Source organism: Rhinatrema bivittatum, chromosome 8 (genome assembly GCF_901001135.1).
Source record: "Rhinatrema bivittatum chromosome 8, aRhiBiv1.1, whole genome shotgun sequence".
NCBI classification, from domain to species: Eukaryota; Metazoa; Chordata; class Amphibia; order Gymnophiona; family Rhinatrematidae; genus Rhinatrema; species Rhinatrema bivittatum.
Genome location: NC_042622.1, coordinates 202,166,115 through 202,185,539, shown reverse-complemented (window position 1 = coordinate 202,185,539; position 19,425 = coordinate 202,166,115). Strand labels below are relative to the sequence as shown.

The 19,425-nt window shown below is 43.5% G+C and overlaps 1 protein-coding gene across 2 annotated transcripts in view; it reads right to left on the bottom strand.

The window, feature by feature from the left end:
- Positions 1-3,194: 3,194 nt before the first annotated feature.
- The window catches only part of COL26A1 (collagen type XXVI alpha 1 chain), a 421,072-nt gene continuing 404,841 nt past the window's right edge, over positions 3,195-19,425 (bottom strand). For both annotated transcript variants that reach the window (XM_029613263.1, XM_029613264.1), the window contains exons 14-15: positions 11,711-11,795; positions 3,195-10,275 (exon numbers count right to left, since the gene is read on the bottom strand). In XM_029613263.1, the coding sequence (XP_029469123.1) occupies positions 10,118-10,275; positions 11,711-11,795 (243 nt within the window). In that variant the 3' untranslated portion in view covers positions 3,195-10,117. The remainder of the gene's footprint in view (positions 10,276-11,710; positions 11,796-19,425) is intronic.

Below are 19,425 nucleotides of genomic sequence, written 5' to 3'. Positions count from 1 at the left end.
GCTGGCCTTGGGTGCTACTCTTTCCCTTAAATTGCTATGCTAAGGGGCAGATTTTAAAACATACGCGTGGGCGTACATTTGTACGCGCAACCCGGTGTGCACAAATGTACGCCCGATTTTATAACATGTGCGCGCAGCCGCGCGCACATGTTATAAAATCAGGGGTTGGCGCGTGCAAGGGGATGTACACTAGTGAAAATTTTGCGGGCCGAGCCCTCAGGGAGCCCCGCAGCCTTTCACCGTTCCCTCCCTTCCCCTCCCTATCCCGCCCCCCCCCAGCCCTAAAGAAACCCCCCCCGTATCTTTGTTTTGGAAGTTACGCCTGCCGGCTGACTGCTGGCGCACAATCCCCTTGTGCCAGAGTCCTCAGCCATGCCCCTGGACCGCCCCCGCCATGCTCCGGACCGTCTGCCCCACCCCCGTCCCACCCCCTGCCCGCCCATTCAGAAAAGCCCCGGGACATACGCATGTCCGGGCCTTTTGAAAACAGGCCCGGAGCACGTAACCCCCCTATGCGTGTAAATCCTCGAAAATCTGCCCCTAAGTGTTTAGTGAACTATAAAGAGAATACATTTGTTTTTAGACCCTTCCCAGTTGGAGCGTTTTCTGCAAGATAAATTAGCAGTGGGTTACAATTTCTATGTCCCTTGTGAGAAGTCTATTAAGGCCGAGTCCAGATGGATAAGTTTGGGGTAAAGATCTCTTAACTTCTCATTGAAATTAATTGAAATAAGAGAACCTTTTTTTTGGAAGGAGACAATGGGAAAATTGTAATTTTTATTTTTTTGCCCAAAAAATGGAGACTACCGTAGAGAGAGAATGCCTTGTAAGTGACCCTTGCTTCCTTTCCAAGATCCTCAAGCAGACTAGAGCTGGAAATCGGTGATGAACTTATACGAGGAGCACTATAGACCTTCATTCATAACCACCCCGCAGCTGTTTGAAAAATTGCCCCTTCACGTCTCCATACCACAGAAACATGAATAACTGCCCCCTCTGGGGTGTAAATCATGGCCTGCTCACATCAACTGTCTTTTGTAAGAACAATTGGGGCCGATGTATTAAAACTTGCACTAAAATTGGAGTTACATTTTAATGTGAGTTTTATTTAATGAGTGTGTTAAAAACACTGGTTCCCGCAGGATGCAGTAAGCTAATGGGATGCAAATCAAACAGGAGGCAGAAAAAGCACACTAAATGAAAAATGCACAATAAAATGAGAGTTAAAGTGAAAAATCCGCACTAAGGCAGCAAAGTGCTTTAAAACGAGTAGAGAGGAAAGTGCTTGAAGCTGGAAGGATTGTGACCAAAATGACCTTGCATGCAAGACTGGCACTGGGCATCTCACCTGCAAGACCATTTGGACAAGGCATGCCAAGTGAAATTAAAGGATAAGCTCTCTAGAGCAGGCACCTACAGCTGAACAGTACACACTTTGCTGCTGTGCGTCCCAAATGGCTGTAGATGTTTGTTAGCACCCCTTATTGTATTGGCTCCAATATTCTTCAGCAATTACAGCTGAGTAGCTGAAAAGCAGACTTAAAGAGAATGCTGCCTGTAGTTAGAGATGGAGCAGGATTTTTTTTAGATTTAATTTTGCCAAATAATACTCAAGGTGGCTTACAGCACTACCAGAATTCAGGTACATTACATTCCTGCCCCAAAAGGCTTACAAGCTAAGCAGTGAATTTTCAAAGGAGTTATGCATGTGAAAGCATATATCACAAGAATTTTCAAAAGCCCATTTATGTGCATAAAACCTTTTGAAAAATTCAGCCTTATGGAGAGAATTTTCAAAGGAGTTACATGCGTAAAAGTAACAATTTTCAAAAGCCAATTGTGTGTAAAATCCTTTGATAAATGCTGCCTAAGCCAGTCAGGTTTTCAAGACATCCACAATGCAGATGATAAAATTTGCATGCATTGCCTCCACAGCATGCCAATTGTATCTCATGCATATTCATTGTGGATATCCTGAAAACCTGACCGACTAGGGCAGCATTTATCAAAGGATTTTACAAACACAATTTTGGCTTTTGAAAATTGTTACTTTTACGCATGTAACTCCTTTGAAAATTCTCTCCATAAGGCTGAATTTTTCAAAAGGTTTTATGCACATAAATAGGCTTTTGGGAATCTCTGGCCTAAGCATACAGCTGAGGCACTGGGAGAATAGTGATTTGTCTACAGTAACAGGGAGCATTAGTGGGGAACATGGGATTTGAACAATGGTTTTCTTTGGCTCTTTGCCTACCGCTCTAACCAGTAGGCCACTTCTACTCCCAGAGTTGAGTTTTGGAGCTAAACAACATTTAAGGTGCGCTGGGGGGGAAGGGTTTGTCAACCGAGCCGACTGATTTCACTGGGGTGGGGGTCAGTAGATCAGGCTGATAGGCCCGCTAGGCTGTTTTATTTTTCACTACAAGATCACTGCTTAACCTGCTATATGCTTTTTAATATAGCCAATAAAGGATAATTTTGAAACCTAACTGGCAATATTCAAACATAGCTGATTAAGTTTCAACGTTAACTGGCTATGTATAGCCAGATAACTTTATTTGCAGATATTCAAAAATACTGGCCTCCTGCAATTTACATTATTGCTCTGTTTTTGTTTTATTTTTTTTTCTTGGTTTAAGCAGTGGCCTGTATGTTTTGGAGAAACTCAAACTCTGGAAACGGATTCATTAGTTTCCCTGCTCCTTTATTAGTTTTTTCTGTAAACTGTTGGCTTTGGAACAACACTACTTGGGTGGAGATTTTATTTGAAAGGCTGCGTGTAGGATCCCCCATTGGAGAATGTTCATTCTGGGACTGCATCCAGTTTTCCCTTAGTGCTCGATGGTGGCCCCCGGGCCCTGTTAGAAGGAGGATCGGGACAAGGGCGTTACACTTGATGCATGATAACCAGAACGCCTTTCGAGTTTGCTCTCCCTGTTAGGTGCAAGCTTTGCCAATGCTAGAGCCATTCCCATCTGGGCATGCCACTGATGCATGGAAGCCACCAGATTGTTTTTTTTTTATGTTGTGTGATTTCAGTGTCTGAATGGGTACAACAGCAGTGACTGTATGCCGGATATGGTTAAGCTTATTTTTAATTTGGTTGAAAATGTCACACATTTGTTGCATGCTCGGAGTGGAATTAGAAGACACCAGTGCCGAGAACAGGAGGCGAAAAACAAGACAAGTGCCACTTGAAGTCTGTTTATTTCAGTGCATTACATGGACTGTCTTTGGTAACAGTGGGCATCTGGAACATAATTCCCACTCTGCTTTGCACAAAAACTAAGCACAACAACACTTCTTATACAGTAACAAATCTCAAAGCAAATACAGAGAACTAGGTAATGTAACATGAATAATAACGTGGTAAAAGGAAAACAACGAGAAATAAAGCAGCCATGCAGGAGCATTTGCTAAAAAAATATTTCTCCACCCAAAATAAACTTTGATAACCTAGAAAAGAATAAGGCAAAAACACTTGATAGGAGCAAGGAACATATGGTTATGGTTTTAAGTTACAAATCGCACACAATCACAGCATAGTGTATCTTGCCTCCAACTGCTAAAAAAAAAAAAAAGAGGCCAAATAATAAAAAAAGAGATTAAAATTAGAAAAGTTGGGACATACAAACACACAAAATATAAATTAAAAAAAAAAATACTGCTTGTGCAGTGTCACCAATCAAATTCCATGTCTTCACGGGATTTCAGTGTATCCCCCTGCTTTCAAGTGTTCTGATCCTCAAGGGCCACAAGGCATAGGGATGAGAGAAGAGCAGGACCGGTCTGAAACGATCTGATGCCATGGAGTTCGATTGACAACACTAGTAAAGTACAGCACGGTCCTCCCTTACCTTGCATGCAAAACCAGTTTCAAACTAGCTTTAAGTGCTTTGCGTGAGGGTAGAAGACACATCTCATTGCGTCTTAAAACCAGTCTGAAACCAGTTTCCAAACCCATTGTGTAAGAAAGTTCAATAAAGACTGAACCGTATCTAGTGAAATACTCTGTTCCTTCCATTACTGCACTCAAGTTCCCAGGACATTAATAGCACCTTTATTTTCTGTTTTTCAGAGAAACCACAAGCATTGTTAACCCCACAAACTATGGAAAACAATTTTGAAAAATAAGGCAGATTAGGAAAATGTAATGTAAACTTGTTCAAAACATCCAAATTCTGATTGAGCATCTCACTGTGTCCAGTTAACAGTGCTGTTATTTCTTCCAGGAATAATTTATGGCCCTCGTGTAAACCAAGGCAGTGTTTGTCCAAAGGTATACGGTGAGCTGGTGAAAGAATGGGGTTTCCAACTTGATGGTACAAGAGTCCATGTCCTGAGCTTTAAACCCACTCTGCACCTCCTTCCTAATCTATAAGGGCCTGATTCATGGTGTTTCCACAGCTCATATGTAGCTGAAGATCTAAGCTTATTAGGATTGGAAAAGACTCATTGGCCAATTCAGACTCTTCTGTAGAAACCAACTGATATGTACCGCATAGCAGATGTTTGAATCAGGCCCTCAATGGCATTTTAACACATCACCAACCTTGGCAACATTAGAAGTGTATTCAATGGAACATCATTAGCATTTTTACAGAGTTTTTTTTATACCGCCTATCAAAATGTCTAAGCGGTGTAATAAAGCTAGTCTCAGTTCCCATTTCCCTGTGCAGTCAGATGAAGAAGGGATGGACATTCCATCGTCTAGCACCATGCCCATCCATGCCCAGACAGATTATATTTGGAGTGCATGTATTGTATACGAGTGCCAGGAGTTACTCTGAGGCCATGAAAGAAATATTGTGACATCACAGAATGCAATCATCTCTTGCCCTGTTAAACTCACTGATTGGTGTTTCCTGCCTGATATGTCAGAGGTTGTACACGCATTTCCCACCTGTACAGTGCAGATTGCATCCGATATAAGCACCCCCCCTCCCCCATGTCTGCTCATTTTGATTGTGGTTTCACTAAAGGAAAGAAACAGATTTCATTTAAGTTCACAAAGGTATGCTAGAATCTCTGGATTTGTCTTTACAAAAGGCAAAAGAAGGACATACCACGGTATTGCACAGTATACATATAAGATTAAGCATTACATTTCAATTAATATATTTAAAAAAAATGAGAACAGGCATATATCCAAAGTATCATCCATCTCCTAAATTATACAGAGATGAGGAAATATGCCCCTACTAACACGAATCTTAGTTTCCTGCCTAAGACTGAGAATCTGATCTAAGTGTCTTCTGTTGAGCCAGGGTACAGCCTCCATATATTTTCCTGACTGTGTGACGTAGTGCAAATGTATCAGAATCCAGAGTTCAGATCACTTCCAGCTGGTTTGCTATGATGAGTATCGCCTCGCACCTATTGAGTAGGACAATGCATGGATGGCTTATTTTGCAATGGTTAAGCTGTGCATGTAGGGGGGTCACTTACATGCCGGCTGTATGGGAACTACTTATGAATACTGCTAACCCCTTGGGTCCAGGGGTGTATAAGCTTCTATCCTATTTCCAACAATGGAATTTGCAATAACACCACCATCGCCAAAGAGTTAGCTTTGACCTATGAGGTCTTATAAGACACCATCATTTCTGTTAGAAATAACCTTTTATCTATTTTTTTTTGCTAGGATTTGACTACGTTCTGGTCTAATTATTGGAAAATCAATTGGAAAATAAAACCCTGCAGAAAGCACCCATCCTTGGTATAAAATTGTTTTTATCCCAGATTAAAGCTACAGTACTGTAGGAAGATATTCACAGTTGCATCAAATAAGTTATAAGCACATGACTTTAATTAAAGCACTATTCCCTATCTGTCTTAAAGAGTATTAACTTGCTTGCTTATTGCTTCTTCTGGTCTTATTCCCGGCTCTCCTTTTTTATTATTTTATCTACTTGTATTTCTGGCCCTTTGCCTTCATTTCAGGGCTCACCTTATCGACCCTCTACGTCTGATGACAAATGAGATTTATGATATCTTTTGGATGAAACCATACCAAAAACAATACCTTTTGCAAGCATGGAATGATTTCAGTCTAAACTGCTGGCTGTCACACATACATCAGATTGTGCATTCATTTAAATAGCTCCATTTGAATCTTGCTGCTGGATTCAGAAGTTTCGGCTTCTGTGCAAAGTACCGGTTCTCCCTCAGTTGTTTGGATGTAGGAGGAGGAAGTGAGAATGTTTTGCGGGTTGGAACATCTTATGGATCACCTTATTTGCCCAACATGCATCAGCTTTTTGCTGTGACTGGGTCCCGTTTCCAGATCTGACCTGACCAGTATTCTGTGCAGCAGTCACTGCAAATGTTCTGTTATTCCACACCCTTTCTGCTGCAATGCAAATGCAGTATTTTGTGGGCAAGTCACAAGGAAAATGTTATTAATTCCCAGCTTCCTGCATTCTATCTGTGTTAGTTGCTGTTTTTCTTAAATAAAGTCTATTTTCTCTGCCTTCTTGGTAGACATGAGAATAAAGTTCCTCCCGGGCCTACAAGCCTCCCGTAGGTTTAATTGTTGTCTTTTAAAGCAGAAGCTCTTCCTACGCACAACAAATTGACATCACTCTGGAACTTATTTGACAAAGGGCTTTTCCTCATTCTGTGCCTATTGGGAAATATATAGAGTAAGCCATTTTAAAACGAAAACTCCTGAGAGCTGCAGAGCTGCCCACTGACCTAGTTTCAGGAATAAGATGTTTGGCTGTTCAAGGTCTTTGAACCTTCACCCCAATGCATGATGGCAGTTGTAGTCTCAGCCTTCTTTCATGTGAAATCAGCAGTACAGCAACCAAAATGCACCAAAAGGTGATCTAAAGCCTCCCTCCAGGAACTGGGGCCCTAGGCAGTTATAAGGGTAGGGACTGTGGGGACTAGATTTTCTAATGTGGCCTTATTATTATTTTTTTTTTTTAAACTTGGTTAATTTGCAATTAACTGGGATCCAGTCAGTGTGCCCTTGACTTTTTTCCTATGCCAGTCAAGCCCTTTTGGAAGCAGCTTGCAGTTGGTGGCCAGGGGGATATGATGAGAAGGGGAAAAAAAAAAGAGCGGGAAAAGTGACGCCTGCCTGTTTATTTTCTGGGTTCCCAGTTAATTACGCTCTAACCTATTGCACTGGTACCATCAGCAGCAACCCTGGCATAATGATGCAACACATCGTCCTGACGTTCTCATGCTACTGCTACCGTTTATCATTTCTAATGCACTCGTGGGGAATCTGCTGCATTTAAGTGTTTCAAGTGTGAATTAACATTAGGAGTATGAGAACCCTGACACATTTTTAGGATTTATAAAACACCTACAAGGTTTCTGAAAGACATGTTTTGACAATGCCTGTTTCACAAAACATTCCTTGGTGGATTTTTTCAAGGAGTATTATAGCATTAAAATAAAGAGAAGCTTACAGTAAGAACAAAATAACCACCAATGTGTCCCCCACCTGTTTTCATTCCTCATCTCGTCTTCTGCACCCACAATAAACCGTCCCATCTCCTGGCACGTAGAATTGATGCTTGGTGTGCCGAGGGTACCTATACCTTTTTTTCTCCACAGAAAAAGCCCCTTTAAAAATTGTTCCCTCCCCCCACATGCAGATAAAAGTGCGTAATGGTAAAGTACGCGGGGTGAAGAATCCCTGAAGCATTGGCCCAGCTGCAGGTCCTGCAAACAGTCCAAAGAGTTTCCTAATTGCCCATCCCCACCATTCAGAGGCTATGGAAAAACAGCACAGAAAGCAGGAGATCTCAGTTATTGGTTAGCGAGCAGGGAGAGATTATCTGTTGGTTAGAGCAGGGGAGTCTCATCCCTGGGTCTTGGGAACAAACAGGTCTGGTTTTCAGGAGAAAAAAAAAAAAGACTCTGAAAATGAACATGATTCTTAGATCAAATGCATACAGATGTATTTGATGAATTTTCATTTCAGATATCCTAAAAACCAGATACATTTCTCGCCCTTGAGGGCCAGAGGTGAGCACTGCTGGGTTGGAGGCAATGGAAGAGAGCACAGACAGCAGGAAGAGCTCTTTGGCTGGGTATCGGCTATGAAAGGAAGCATGGGAGGCTGGGAAACCTCTTCTGTTTCTTAGAGGCTGTGAAAAAGAACACAAATAATTGTAACACCAGAAAAAGTAAAACGTGAATTTGAGGAAAATGTTCTTTTTGACCTGGCAGTTTCCTCCTACTTCTTGCTCAGTCAGAACCAGGGCTGGGCTCTGGCACCATGGGCCTCCATTTGCAATTACTGGCAGATTTTTTTTATCCTATTTTATATCCTTTCGCCCAGTCATTGCAGCAACAGGCTCCGGCTAGGGGGCCATGCACCAAAACTCCTTTCGAACCCCTGAATCTTGCCACTAGGTGTCATTATTGAGCAATGACTGTAGCTCCCTATGCATGGCATTGCACAGCGCTGCCACTGTGCCACCCCTGGGAACCTGATAGAATTTAATCACAAAAATGTTTTATATGTTTTGCCAAAACTCAGCCATACAAAATTCTATTGGGTTTCACGACTTGCAAAACATTTCTCCTAGTCTGCAATGAACATTTGGCCTGTTGAAAATATGAACATTCCTTAGTTATCAAGTTTGATGTAACTCAGCTACCTTGGGTTAAATTTAATAGGCGGATCTAAGTCTGTTGCAATTATATACACTGTATGTTGGACTCTACAGGCCTCCATTTCACATTATACTATTCTGGAAGTGTGGACTTAAAGAAGAGGATGTGCAGAAAGGCATCATTAGAGAATACTGGTCCAGAATGAGGTAGGTCAAGAAAGCAGATGATCTTGAGTGGTGGAGAAGCAAGGACAAAGCTGGAGATCAAATCAGCAGATCAGATGGGTCTTGTGGTCTTTATCTGCCATCGTATGTTTCTCTGTGGTTCCCAAACCTAATCCATTGACTCTATAGCCAGTTGGGTTTTAAGGTTATCCACAATGAATATGCATGAGAGACATTTTGCATTCACTGGGGGTTCCGATGTATATAAATATGTCCCATGCATATTTATTTTGGATACCGTGAAAATCTGACTGGCTGTGAGGTCACCAGGACAGGTGTAGGAATCCTTGTTTTTACATGTTGCTATGTCAAATGGCTAAAACCATTGATATTTTTCCCATCTCTGTGGTGCTTGTATTAATGGAAGTCCTCGCATTGCTCTGTGTCTTGGAACTTCAGCTGTAGTTGGTTCTCTAGTGGCAAAACAACATTCGCTTTCCTATCACATTATTACATACCATCTGACATCACAAATTGCAAAAATTTGGGTATCATTTTTTTAACAGCTTGCATAAATTTGACTTTAAATACGTACACTCATTTTCAAAGGGAAAGTATGCACATATTTTCCCATTGAAAAGTATTTCACCTGAACTACCCACACACAATTACGACTGCTAATTTGTGTGTAGAAAGTTTTTAGGAAAATTTACCTGCAAACTTTTGAAAATGGAAAAGCACGTGCATCAATGTAAACCCCATCCCCAGGAACGCTTCCTCTCACTGTAGGCAAACTTAACGTGCATACAGACTAATATGCACAAGTTTACCTGTGTATTGGGTGGGCATTGCTATAACAGGCCATTTCTGTGGGTCTTGCAAGCAAATGAGGGAAGAGAGAGGAAGAACAAAGGGCGACAGTGTAATTCAGATCCCCTACAGTATCATATGCAAATACAATCTTCCAGAACCTAAAGTAATGAGAAATCTCGAGTTCTGATGTCAATGGGCTAAACCATTACAGACTATCTTTTTTTTTCAGACCAATTGTGAGAATTAGACCTTTGGTGTAAGGCATGTTGCATTAACATTGGCTTCTTATAAGATCTAAGCATAGGTCTCTAGGATAAAAAATGCTTTGCCTGAAGTAGAGCTAAATCAACTTACTGGAAGATGAATGCATGGTTTTTTTAAGTGTAGGCTAGGCTAGGTACCTCAGTTTGGATAGGTATCCAACGTGAAATGCAAAAAATGTAAAGAAGGTGATGATGTCCCACAAATAGACATCATGCTTGATATGGCAATCCTGGAAGTCATCAGATACTGTAGCTTTAATCAGTGGATGGGCTTCTTTAGATGACCAGTCCCTGCTGTTACTTCCTGTCGGCCTCACCCATGTCCAGCAGTGAGGAGAGGATCTGGTATGGGTGGTGCTGTAATTTTGGTCCTCCACGTTTGATCTTGTTGCTTGTAGGAAGAATGGATCCTAAAATTTCCAGACCTGAACCTGGCTCAGTGGAAGCTATAGAATCTACAAGGGAAAAAAAGCAATGAGCAATGTTTTAAGGTGTTCACAAATGGTGTGGGTGATACACAAACTATTTCTTGATGCTTCTTTCTATATAGCACAGTTGACACAGGTAAAGATATTTCATTTTAGATTGCCAGATGACTCAAGAAAGAAGAGAAATTATAACTATGCTGTCATTTATCATATCACCAATATACCTTCTGTAGTGCCTATTAATTCCAAAGGTCCACTCCTAGATTTATTAAGCCATATTTAGCACAACAATAAAGAATCATGGCATTCATCTTAACATAAAAACACTATAACATGGTCAAATAGCTAATTTTATATCTAATTTGCTGTTTAGGGACCGGAAATTTCACAAAAATTAACATTTTGGTGGTAATCCCTCCTGGGTTAAGGTCTTAAATATCTGATAATGTGATAATTTCTTTCATGGATTCTCCCTTCTCTCCTGGAACCAGAGAATGGAAGAAAGAAGAAATGGGGAGAGGAACCTGACAGGGAAGGGAGAAGAGGGGAACAGCAACCTACAAAGGGAGGGAAGGAGGAGATGGGGGACAGCAGAGCTTAAAAGGGAAGGAAATAGGAAAGAAAAACTTGAAAAGGAAGAGGAGAAGGAAAGAGAAATCTAAAATAGAAAGGGAGGAGAGAAGGAAAGATGAATTTGAAAAGGGAGGATAGGAAAGAACTTTAAAAGGGAGGGAAGTGGAGGAGAGAAGAACCTAAAAAAAGGGAGATGGGGAAGGCGAGAGAAAGTTGGAAGGAAGAGATGGGGAGGCGAATGAGGAAGGTAAAGGGAGGAGATGGTGGTAGAGAGAAAAGGTGAAAAGAGGACATGGGGGAGAGAGAGGGAGGAGGAGGAGGAGGAGGCAGAGAAGAGAGGACGTTGGTAGGGGAGATTGAGATGGTGGATGTGATGGGGAAAGGAAGAAGGAGTGAACTAAAAAAGTAATGGAGAGAAGAGAAGAAAGTGTGAAAAATGAAGATACGGGTGGAGGACTGGAATGAGGAGAGAGGCAGGAGGATCTAAGCTGGCAGAGAGAACACCCAACTTTTGTATTCTTCCAGGGCTAAGTCTAACATGATGAGGTCAGGGCACTAATTTAGAAGAAAATAATGTTTAGGCTGAAAAGACCGGCAGCGACATCAGCAATGGGATAGGGATTCAAACATCACTATCTGGATCCTGTCATACCCTCTGTGACCAAACATAACACACACACACACCCACACACACACAGACACACACACCCACACACACAGACACACAAACATAACACACACACACAAACATAACACACACACACACACACAAACATAACACACACACACACACACACACACAAACATAACACACACACACGTAATATTACAGATTTCTCTGAAAGGGAAACTGTAGCTACAAAGTTTGTACAGGCTTAGTCTGACTCACCGTGAATTCCTATCATGTGCTCTAAAATTAAAACTCGCTCAGCTAAAATCTTCAGGGCCTCTCGAAGCTGCTGAACACCTTCTCCCTGAAAAGAGAAATAAATGTAGGGCTGGTTAGGCCCATCCTATAGGTTAAACAGAAAAACGTTCTCGTATGGGTGGATCATCAGACTAGTGATATAAATGGTGACTCAGTGAGTCACTGGGCGGAGCTCTTTGGCAGATGTGGGACAGATGTCAACCAAGGAGCAGTGGGGGTGCCCTTGCTAGGCTCCTGGAGGAGAGGGGGTTAGTTGGGTCTCTTTTCCATTTCCAAGGTGGACAAGGATTCCGTGGGGATCCAGTATTGTCAAGATGCAAGGAGGGATCCCGATTCCAAGGCTGAAGAAAGAAGAGAAGGTCTTGCAAAGGAGCTGGGAAACCCATCAAGCACAAATGCATCCAGTTTGCAGCTCCCATTATCTATCTTCTCTTCTCTCCCCCATGATCTCTGTTCACTGGGCAAGTCATTATCTGGGCCCGTCATCCTCCACTGCCAACTCCTGACTCCTGACCTGCTTTCCACCTTGCTGTACTCACTGTATGCCTGGAATAAACTTCCTGAGCGGGTGAGTTGTGCTCCCTTTCTGGTCACATTCAAATCCAGTCTAAAAACTTAAAAGGTTAATATCCAGCGCTGCTTAAGTTCAGACATATCCAGCTAACTGGTGCCATTCAGTATTCGGCTGCATTTAGCAGCTGCCACTTAGCTGGATAAATATTTATCCGGCTACATAGTTACCCAGCTAAGGGGTATATTTTAAAAGCATTGCTCGTGCTAAAAAGCCCTTATACAGGAGTATATGGGCTGTGTGCAAACAACGCGTATTTTAAAAGCTGGAAATTATGCACACATATATGTATGCGTGAATTTAAAAAAGGGTGGAGTTGAGGGCATGGCATGGCCATTCCAGGGCGGGGCCAATAGTTATGTGCATAACTCCGTATTTGAAAACTGGCCACTGCAGTGCACAGCGGGCTATTAGTCGCATGCTTCCCGCTGCTCCTAATGCGGTGGAAATCTGTGGAAATCACTGTTTAGGCCAAACAAGCCAGGGTGAGGGGTCTGGGTCAACTAGGGGGAGTGAAGGCGGAAGAACCAGAGGGGCCTGGATGATCTCAAGATAGACCGGGCAAACTGGGAATGTCCTTCATGTAAACATGTTTTAAAACCCGTTTGCCTGCGCGAGTTACAGCTGACAATTTCTTAAGGAAGGTACACAAAGTACATTTGCCCGCGTAACCGCTTAAAATTAGGAGCTCGTATACGTGCGCTAGGCGTATTTTAAATCATCTGCGCGTAAATGCGCACAGGATTTAAAATTACAGTGTATGTTCGCTTGTGCGCTCATATGCGTGGGTATGGGTGCCCAGTTTTAAAGTTACCGTCTAATTGGGTGGGATGTGTTGTTCTGGGACAGAGCTACTTATCTGTCTAACTTAGCTGGATAAATGCTGATATTCAGTCCTATCTGGCAAAGTTAGCTGGATAAGGTAGACCTGCAATTGAGCAGGTTTAAAGTTAGCCGGACAAAGATATCTGGCTACCTGTTGGTTAGCTGGATACATTCAGCGGCACAGCCATGGTGGCTTTACTCTTCTAGTGCTAGAAGCGTAAAACTGCGAGCAGTTTACGCTTCCAGACTGCCTCTGACAGAAGCCGTGCTGGATTGCCAGGAGCAGGCGAATTTATATTCTACCTCGCTCCCGGCAGGGGTGTGATTTTGGTATCGAGGGGGTGGTCTGGAGGGCCTTTAGGGGTGTGGGGGGTTGTGGACAGCCAATTGAGACTGTGGGTGGGTGGAAGGGATCCAGGGGAAGCCAGATTGCAAGCTATGATTCCAAATGGAAAAAGGGAGGCGGGGGCCGATCTCTGCAACACTTTACACTGATTTAGAAGGGGTTGGGAGGATACAGGGCGCACGGCTTGACAGGAGCATCTATTAAATAGTTGGGTAAGGAAGATATTCAGGTTGCAGGCCCTTTTCTTTCTTTTTTTTTTAATTAAATATTTACAGCGCTTCTTAGCAGAATCTCTTTAGTAGATATCCAGTTAAGTAGCAAGTAATCCAGCCACACAAGACTAGATAACTGCTCTGAAACAGGTCTAAAGTTATCCGGCTAGCTTAGGCCTAGATTCATCAAACTGCTATAAATACAGCAGAAATAGCGCACGTGATAAAAAAAAAAAAGGGGGTGTGGTTAGGGTAATTTTCCTGCCATAGAGAGGGAGAGAGAGAGAGCGCCTCTGTGGAGGGTCACAAAAAAAGTTAACTATTTACCGGTATATCACTGTAAGAGGGGGCACTAGTAACTCGGGGTGGGGTGGGTTGGGTTCTGGGGACCAATTTTACCTGCACAGTCATACGTATGAATATCACAGTTACCATCAGTGAAGATATAGGTAGAGAGAACATGGTACAAATCTTCTCTTCTTTCACCTTTCATCCCTCCAATCACATTAAATCTTCACTGTGCTGTTCGTATGAATGACTGTGCATGTTAAACTGCCCCCTAAAACCCAACAGACCCCACAAACCTTACCCCGAGTTACTAGTGCCCCCTCTTACAGTGGTATAAATAGTTCAAATTTCAGTGGGTCTCCACAGAGGCTCTCTCTCTCCCCTCCCCTCCTCTCCTCTCTCCTCCCTCCCGAAACGGGATTTGCAATAAATCTCCTTTCGGCTGTAATGCACAGCTATCGCAGGCATAACACCCAGGAAAAAGGTGTAATTTTCGGCGTTAAATCCCGCAATAGTGTGCATTACATTATCGTACACAACGTTAACCTGCCCTCATTTCCATATACTCCTCCCAAACTCCTCCCACTTGAATACAATTTTCAAATTTGCATTTGGATTTTGTGATGCGGTGTTTATCGCATGCATTATGGTGTTATCACGGGTGTTAGGGCCCTAAGATCTGAAATGCTCCAGATCGCCTTTTTTTAATCTGGCTAGATTATAGCTGGATAATGACTTATCTAGCCAGATAAGTGGCGCAATATTCAAATCTTTGCCATTTAGATAACTTATGAGTTATCTGTCTATAAATGGTTTTGAATATTTGCCTCCCCACGTCCATTGCTGGCAGAATTTCTGTAGACATGAAACGTGTGTTATAGAACTAGACATGCAGAGTTTATACTGAAATTCTAACCCTGCTGTATACACTTCAGACTTTATTCTCATATCCATAGAGAAGAACTGGCTGAATGATGCTCTTAAATAATTTTAATGGTACTTTTACTGGATGGTTGAAATTAGCTGGGTTTTTAAAAAATTGAATAGAAGGTCCGTGGGACTTTTTCTTATTGAAATTTTTCTAGCCAATTTGAAGGCAAGTGGTTATGCTATGGAGGTGAAGGTGGTATGTGGAAATGTTACTTTGGCTTACTCCTCCATACTTAACTTGCCCCCGTGTCACCCCCTTATATCCCCAACACTTCTGTCGAGAGATGCCATTCACCACTGGGATGTTTTCATTAATTTTCCCCCATGTATTTCTCTGGATGAAATTCAGTGAACCAAATATAGCTGATATTCAGATCTGGTTTGAAAACAATTTTTTTTAAAGTTGTCCCTGTTATGGATCTGGCAGTGAACCCTTGGTCTGAGGTAGAGTCAGCGCTACCTAGGAGAGTAAACTCTCTAGGTCCCTACCATTGGAAGGTGAGGCCTGGTGATGTAGACGTGGAAATGAAGACTTCACCCTGGAAGCTCGTGATTCCCCCAGGAGGAGCCCATAGGAACCCGGCCACTGGGACTTAGGAGACTCCCTGGAGACCGAAGAAGATCTGGATGCAGGCGCCTCCTGCAGGTTGTGTAGTCCAGATGGCTGGCGCCTCCAGCAGGTTGAAGTTGATTCAAATGTAGCTCTTCGGAAAAAAGTCCGAAGTCGGTCCGAGGGTCTAAGCCAGAAGACTGGTCGGAAGCCGGTCCAGGGGTCGAAGCCAGAGATTGGTCGGAAGCCGGTCCAGGAGTAGAAGCCAGAGGATGGTCGGAAGCCGGTCCAGGGGTCGAAGCCAGAGAATGGTCGGAAGCCGGTCCAGGAGTCGAAGCCAGAGGATGGTCGGAAGCCGGTCCAGGGGTCGAAGCCAGAGGATGGTTGGAAGCCGGTCCAGGGGTCGAAGCCAGAGAATGGTCGGAAGCCGGTCCAGGAGTCGAAGCCATAAGAAATCCGACCAACAAGGGGAAAACCAGGAACAAAGACCAAGACGAACAGGAACCAGATGAGCAGGCTGCGGACCAAGAACTCAAGGCACAGGACCAAGAGCCAAGATACAAGGCAAGATCTGAGGAGCAGACCTTGCCTTAAATATAGGGCTCCAGGAAGAAGTCCCGAAGAGAAGCCATGACCATTTCCTGTCATGGCCCCTTTAAATCACATCAGCAGCCCTGCGCGCGGCTCTAGGAGGCCCGGTGGGGGCGGAGTCGGCTGAATGGTGGCCATCTTGGATTCGGCATGCCGCGAAGAAAATCTCAGCGATGGCTTCCTGGGATGGCTGCCGGCTCCTGCAGCTGTCCCAGGAAGGGCCCAACACCGCGGGTGAGTGGCCGGTCCCAGTTGCGGACGAATATGCTGGGTGCTAAGCCACACCTTTTCTCCTGGGTGGAAATGAGGAGCTGGTCTTCGGTGCTTGTCTGCAAATTTTTTCGCGGTACGAGCCGCCCATAGTAGCATTTGCCGAGTATGCACCCAAAGTCTTTTCAATTGTGCTGTCGTTAGCTGTGCTGCAGGTGAGGGAACAGGCAATGGCAGGGGTAAAGATGGCCGGGGTTGGCGACCGAAAACAATCTGAATAGGAGAAGCCCCAGTCGAAGTGCAGGCATGAGAGTTGTGGGAAAACTCGGTCCAAGGAAGAAGCGCTGCCCAATCGTCCTGACGGGTGTTAACATATAAACGTAGAAATTGTTTCAAGGTACGATTAGTCCATTCCGCTTGACTGTTGGCTTGTGGATGGAACGCCATGGTAAAGTCCAGAGAAATACGAAACTTCTTGCAGAGATTGGACCAATATCGGGCCATGAATTGCGGACCGCGATCAGATGCAATGTGCTGTGGCAGGCCATGGAGGCGGAAAATATGAGACATGAATAGTTGGGCCAGGTGGGAAGCAGGTGGGAGGGAGGGTAATGGGGTGAAATGGGCCATTTTGGAGAATCGGTCCACAACGACCCATATTACAGTATTGCCCTCAGAGGATGGAAGATCCATGATGAAATCTGTGGAAATGTGAGTCCATGGCTTCGTGGGCGTAGGAAGCAGTTGTAAGAGACCCCAAGTTTTCCCTGTAGGAATTTTATGTTGGGCGCAACTTGTGCAAGAGTCAACATATGCTCAAACATCCTTGTGCATCTCAGGCCACCAATAATATTGCCGAAGAAGATTCAGAGTCCAGTCACGTCCTGGATGTCCAGCCAACTGGGAGTCGTGTGCCCAGGTTAGCACCTTGCTAAGGAGCCTCTTTGGCACCACCGTTTTCCCGGGTGGTACCGTAAAGGTAGCAGAGAGGATGATACGAGCCAGGTCAATGATATGCTGAATGGGTTCTTCCGAGTCTTCTGCGGAGAAAGAACGGGACAGGGCATCTGCTTTAATGTTCTTACTAGCGGGTTGATAGCGGAGCTCGAAGTTAAAACGTGAGAAGAAGAGCGCCCATCAAGCTTGGCGCGGGTTAAGACGTTGGGCTTCTTGAAGATATATTAGGTTCTTATGGTCCGTAAAAATGGTTATATGATGTTGTGCTCCCTCAAGCTATTGACACCATTCTTCTAGCGCAAGCTTAAGAACATAAGAACATAAGAAATTGCCATGCTGGGTCAGACCAAGGGTCCATCAAGCCCAGCATCCTGTTTCCAACAGAGGCCAAACCAGGCCACAAGAACCTGGCAATTACCCAAACACCTAGAAGATCCCATGCTACTGATGCAATTAATAGCAGTGACTATTCCCTAAGTAAACTTGATTAATAGCAGTTAATGGACTTCTCTTCCAAGAACTTATCCAAACCTTTTTTGAACCCAGCTACACTAACTGCACTAACCACATCCTCTGGCAACAAATTCCAGAGATTTATTGTGCGTTGAGTGAAAAAGAATTTTCTCCGATTAGTCTTAAATGTGCTACTTGCTAACTTCATGGAATGCCCCCTAGTCCTTCTATTATTCGAAAGTGTAAATAACCGAGTCACATCTACTCGTTCAAGACCTCTCATGATCTTAAAGACCTCTATGATATCCCCCCTCAGCCGTCTCTTCTCCAAGCTGAACAGCCCTAACCTCTTCAGCCTTTCCTCATAGGGGAGCTGTTCCATCCCCTTTATCATTTTGGTTGCCCTTCTCTGTACCTTCTCCATTGCAACTATATCTTTTTTGAGATACGGCGACCAGAATTGTACACAGTATTCAAGGTGTGGTCTCACCATGGAGCGATATAGAGGCATTATGACATTTTCCGTTTTATTAACCATTCCCTTCCTAATAATTCCTAACATTTTATTTGCTTTTTTGACTGCTGCAGCACACTGAGCTGACGATTTCAATGTATTATCTACTATGACGCCTAGATCTCTTTCTTGGGTGGTAGCTCCTAATATGGAACCTAACATCGTGTAACTACAGCTAGGGTTATTTTTCCCTATATGCAACACCTTGCACTTGTCCACATTAAATTTCATCTGCCATTTGGATGCCCAATCTTCCAGTCTTGCAAGGTCCTCCTGTAATGTATCACAGTCTGCTTGTGATTTAACTACTCTGAATAATTTTGTATCATCTGCAAATTTGATAACATCACTCATCGTATTCCTTTCCAGATCATTGATATATATATTGAAAAGCACCGGTCCAAGTACAGATCCCTGAGGCACTCCACTGTTTACCCTTTTCCACTGAGAAAATTGACCATTTAGTCCTACTCTCTGTTTCCTGTCTTTTAACCAGTTTGTAATCCACGAAAGGACATCGCCTCCTATCCCATGACTTTTTAGTTTTCGTAGAAGCCTCTCATGAGGGACTTTGTCAAACGCCTTCTGAAAATCCAAATACACTACATCTACCGGTTCACCTTTATCCACATGTTTATTAACCCCTTCAAAAAAATGAAGCAGGTTTGTTAGGCAAGACTTCCCTTGGGTAAATCCATGTTGACTGTGTCCCATTAAATCATGTCTTTCTATATGCTCTACAATTTTGATCTTGAGGATAGTTTCCACTATTTTTCCCGGCACTGAAGTTAGGCTCACTGGTCTATAGTTACCCGGATCACCCCTGGAGCCTTTTTTAAATATTGGGGTTACATTGGCCACCCTCCAGTCTTCAGGTACAATGGATGATTTTAATGATAGGTTACAAATTTTAACTAATAGGTCAGAAATTTCATTTTTGAGTTCCTTTAGTACCCTGGGATGCATACCATCCGGTCCAGGTGACTTGCTACTCTTTAGTTTGTCAATCTGGCCTACTACATCTTCCAGGTTGACAGTGATTTCGTTCAGTTCGTCTGACTCATCACCCCTGAAAACCAACTCCGGAACTGGTATCTCCCCAACATCCTCACTAGTAAACACGGAAGCAAAGAATTCATTTAGTCTTTCTGCAATGGCCTTATCTTCCCTAAGAGCCCCTTTAACCCCTCGGTCATCTAATGGTCCAACCGACTCCCTCACAGGTTTCT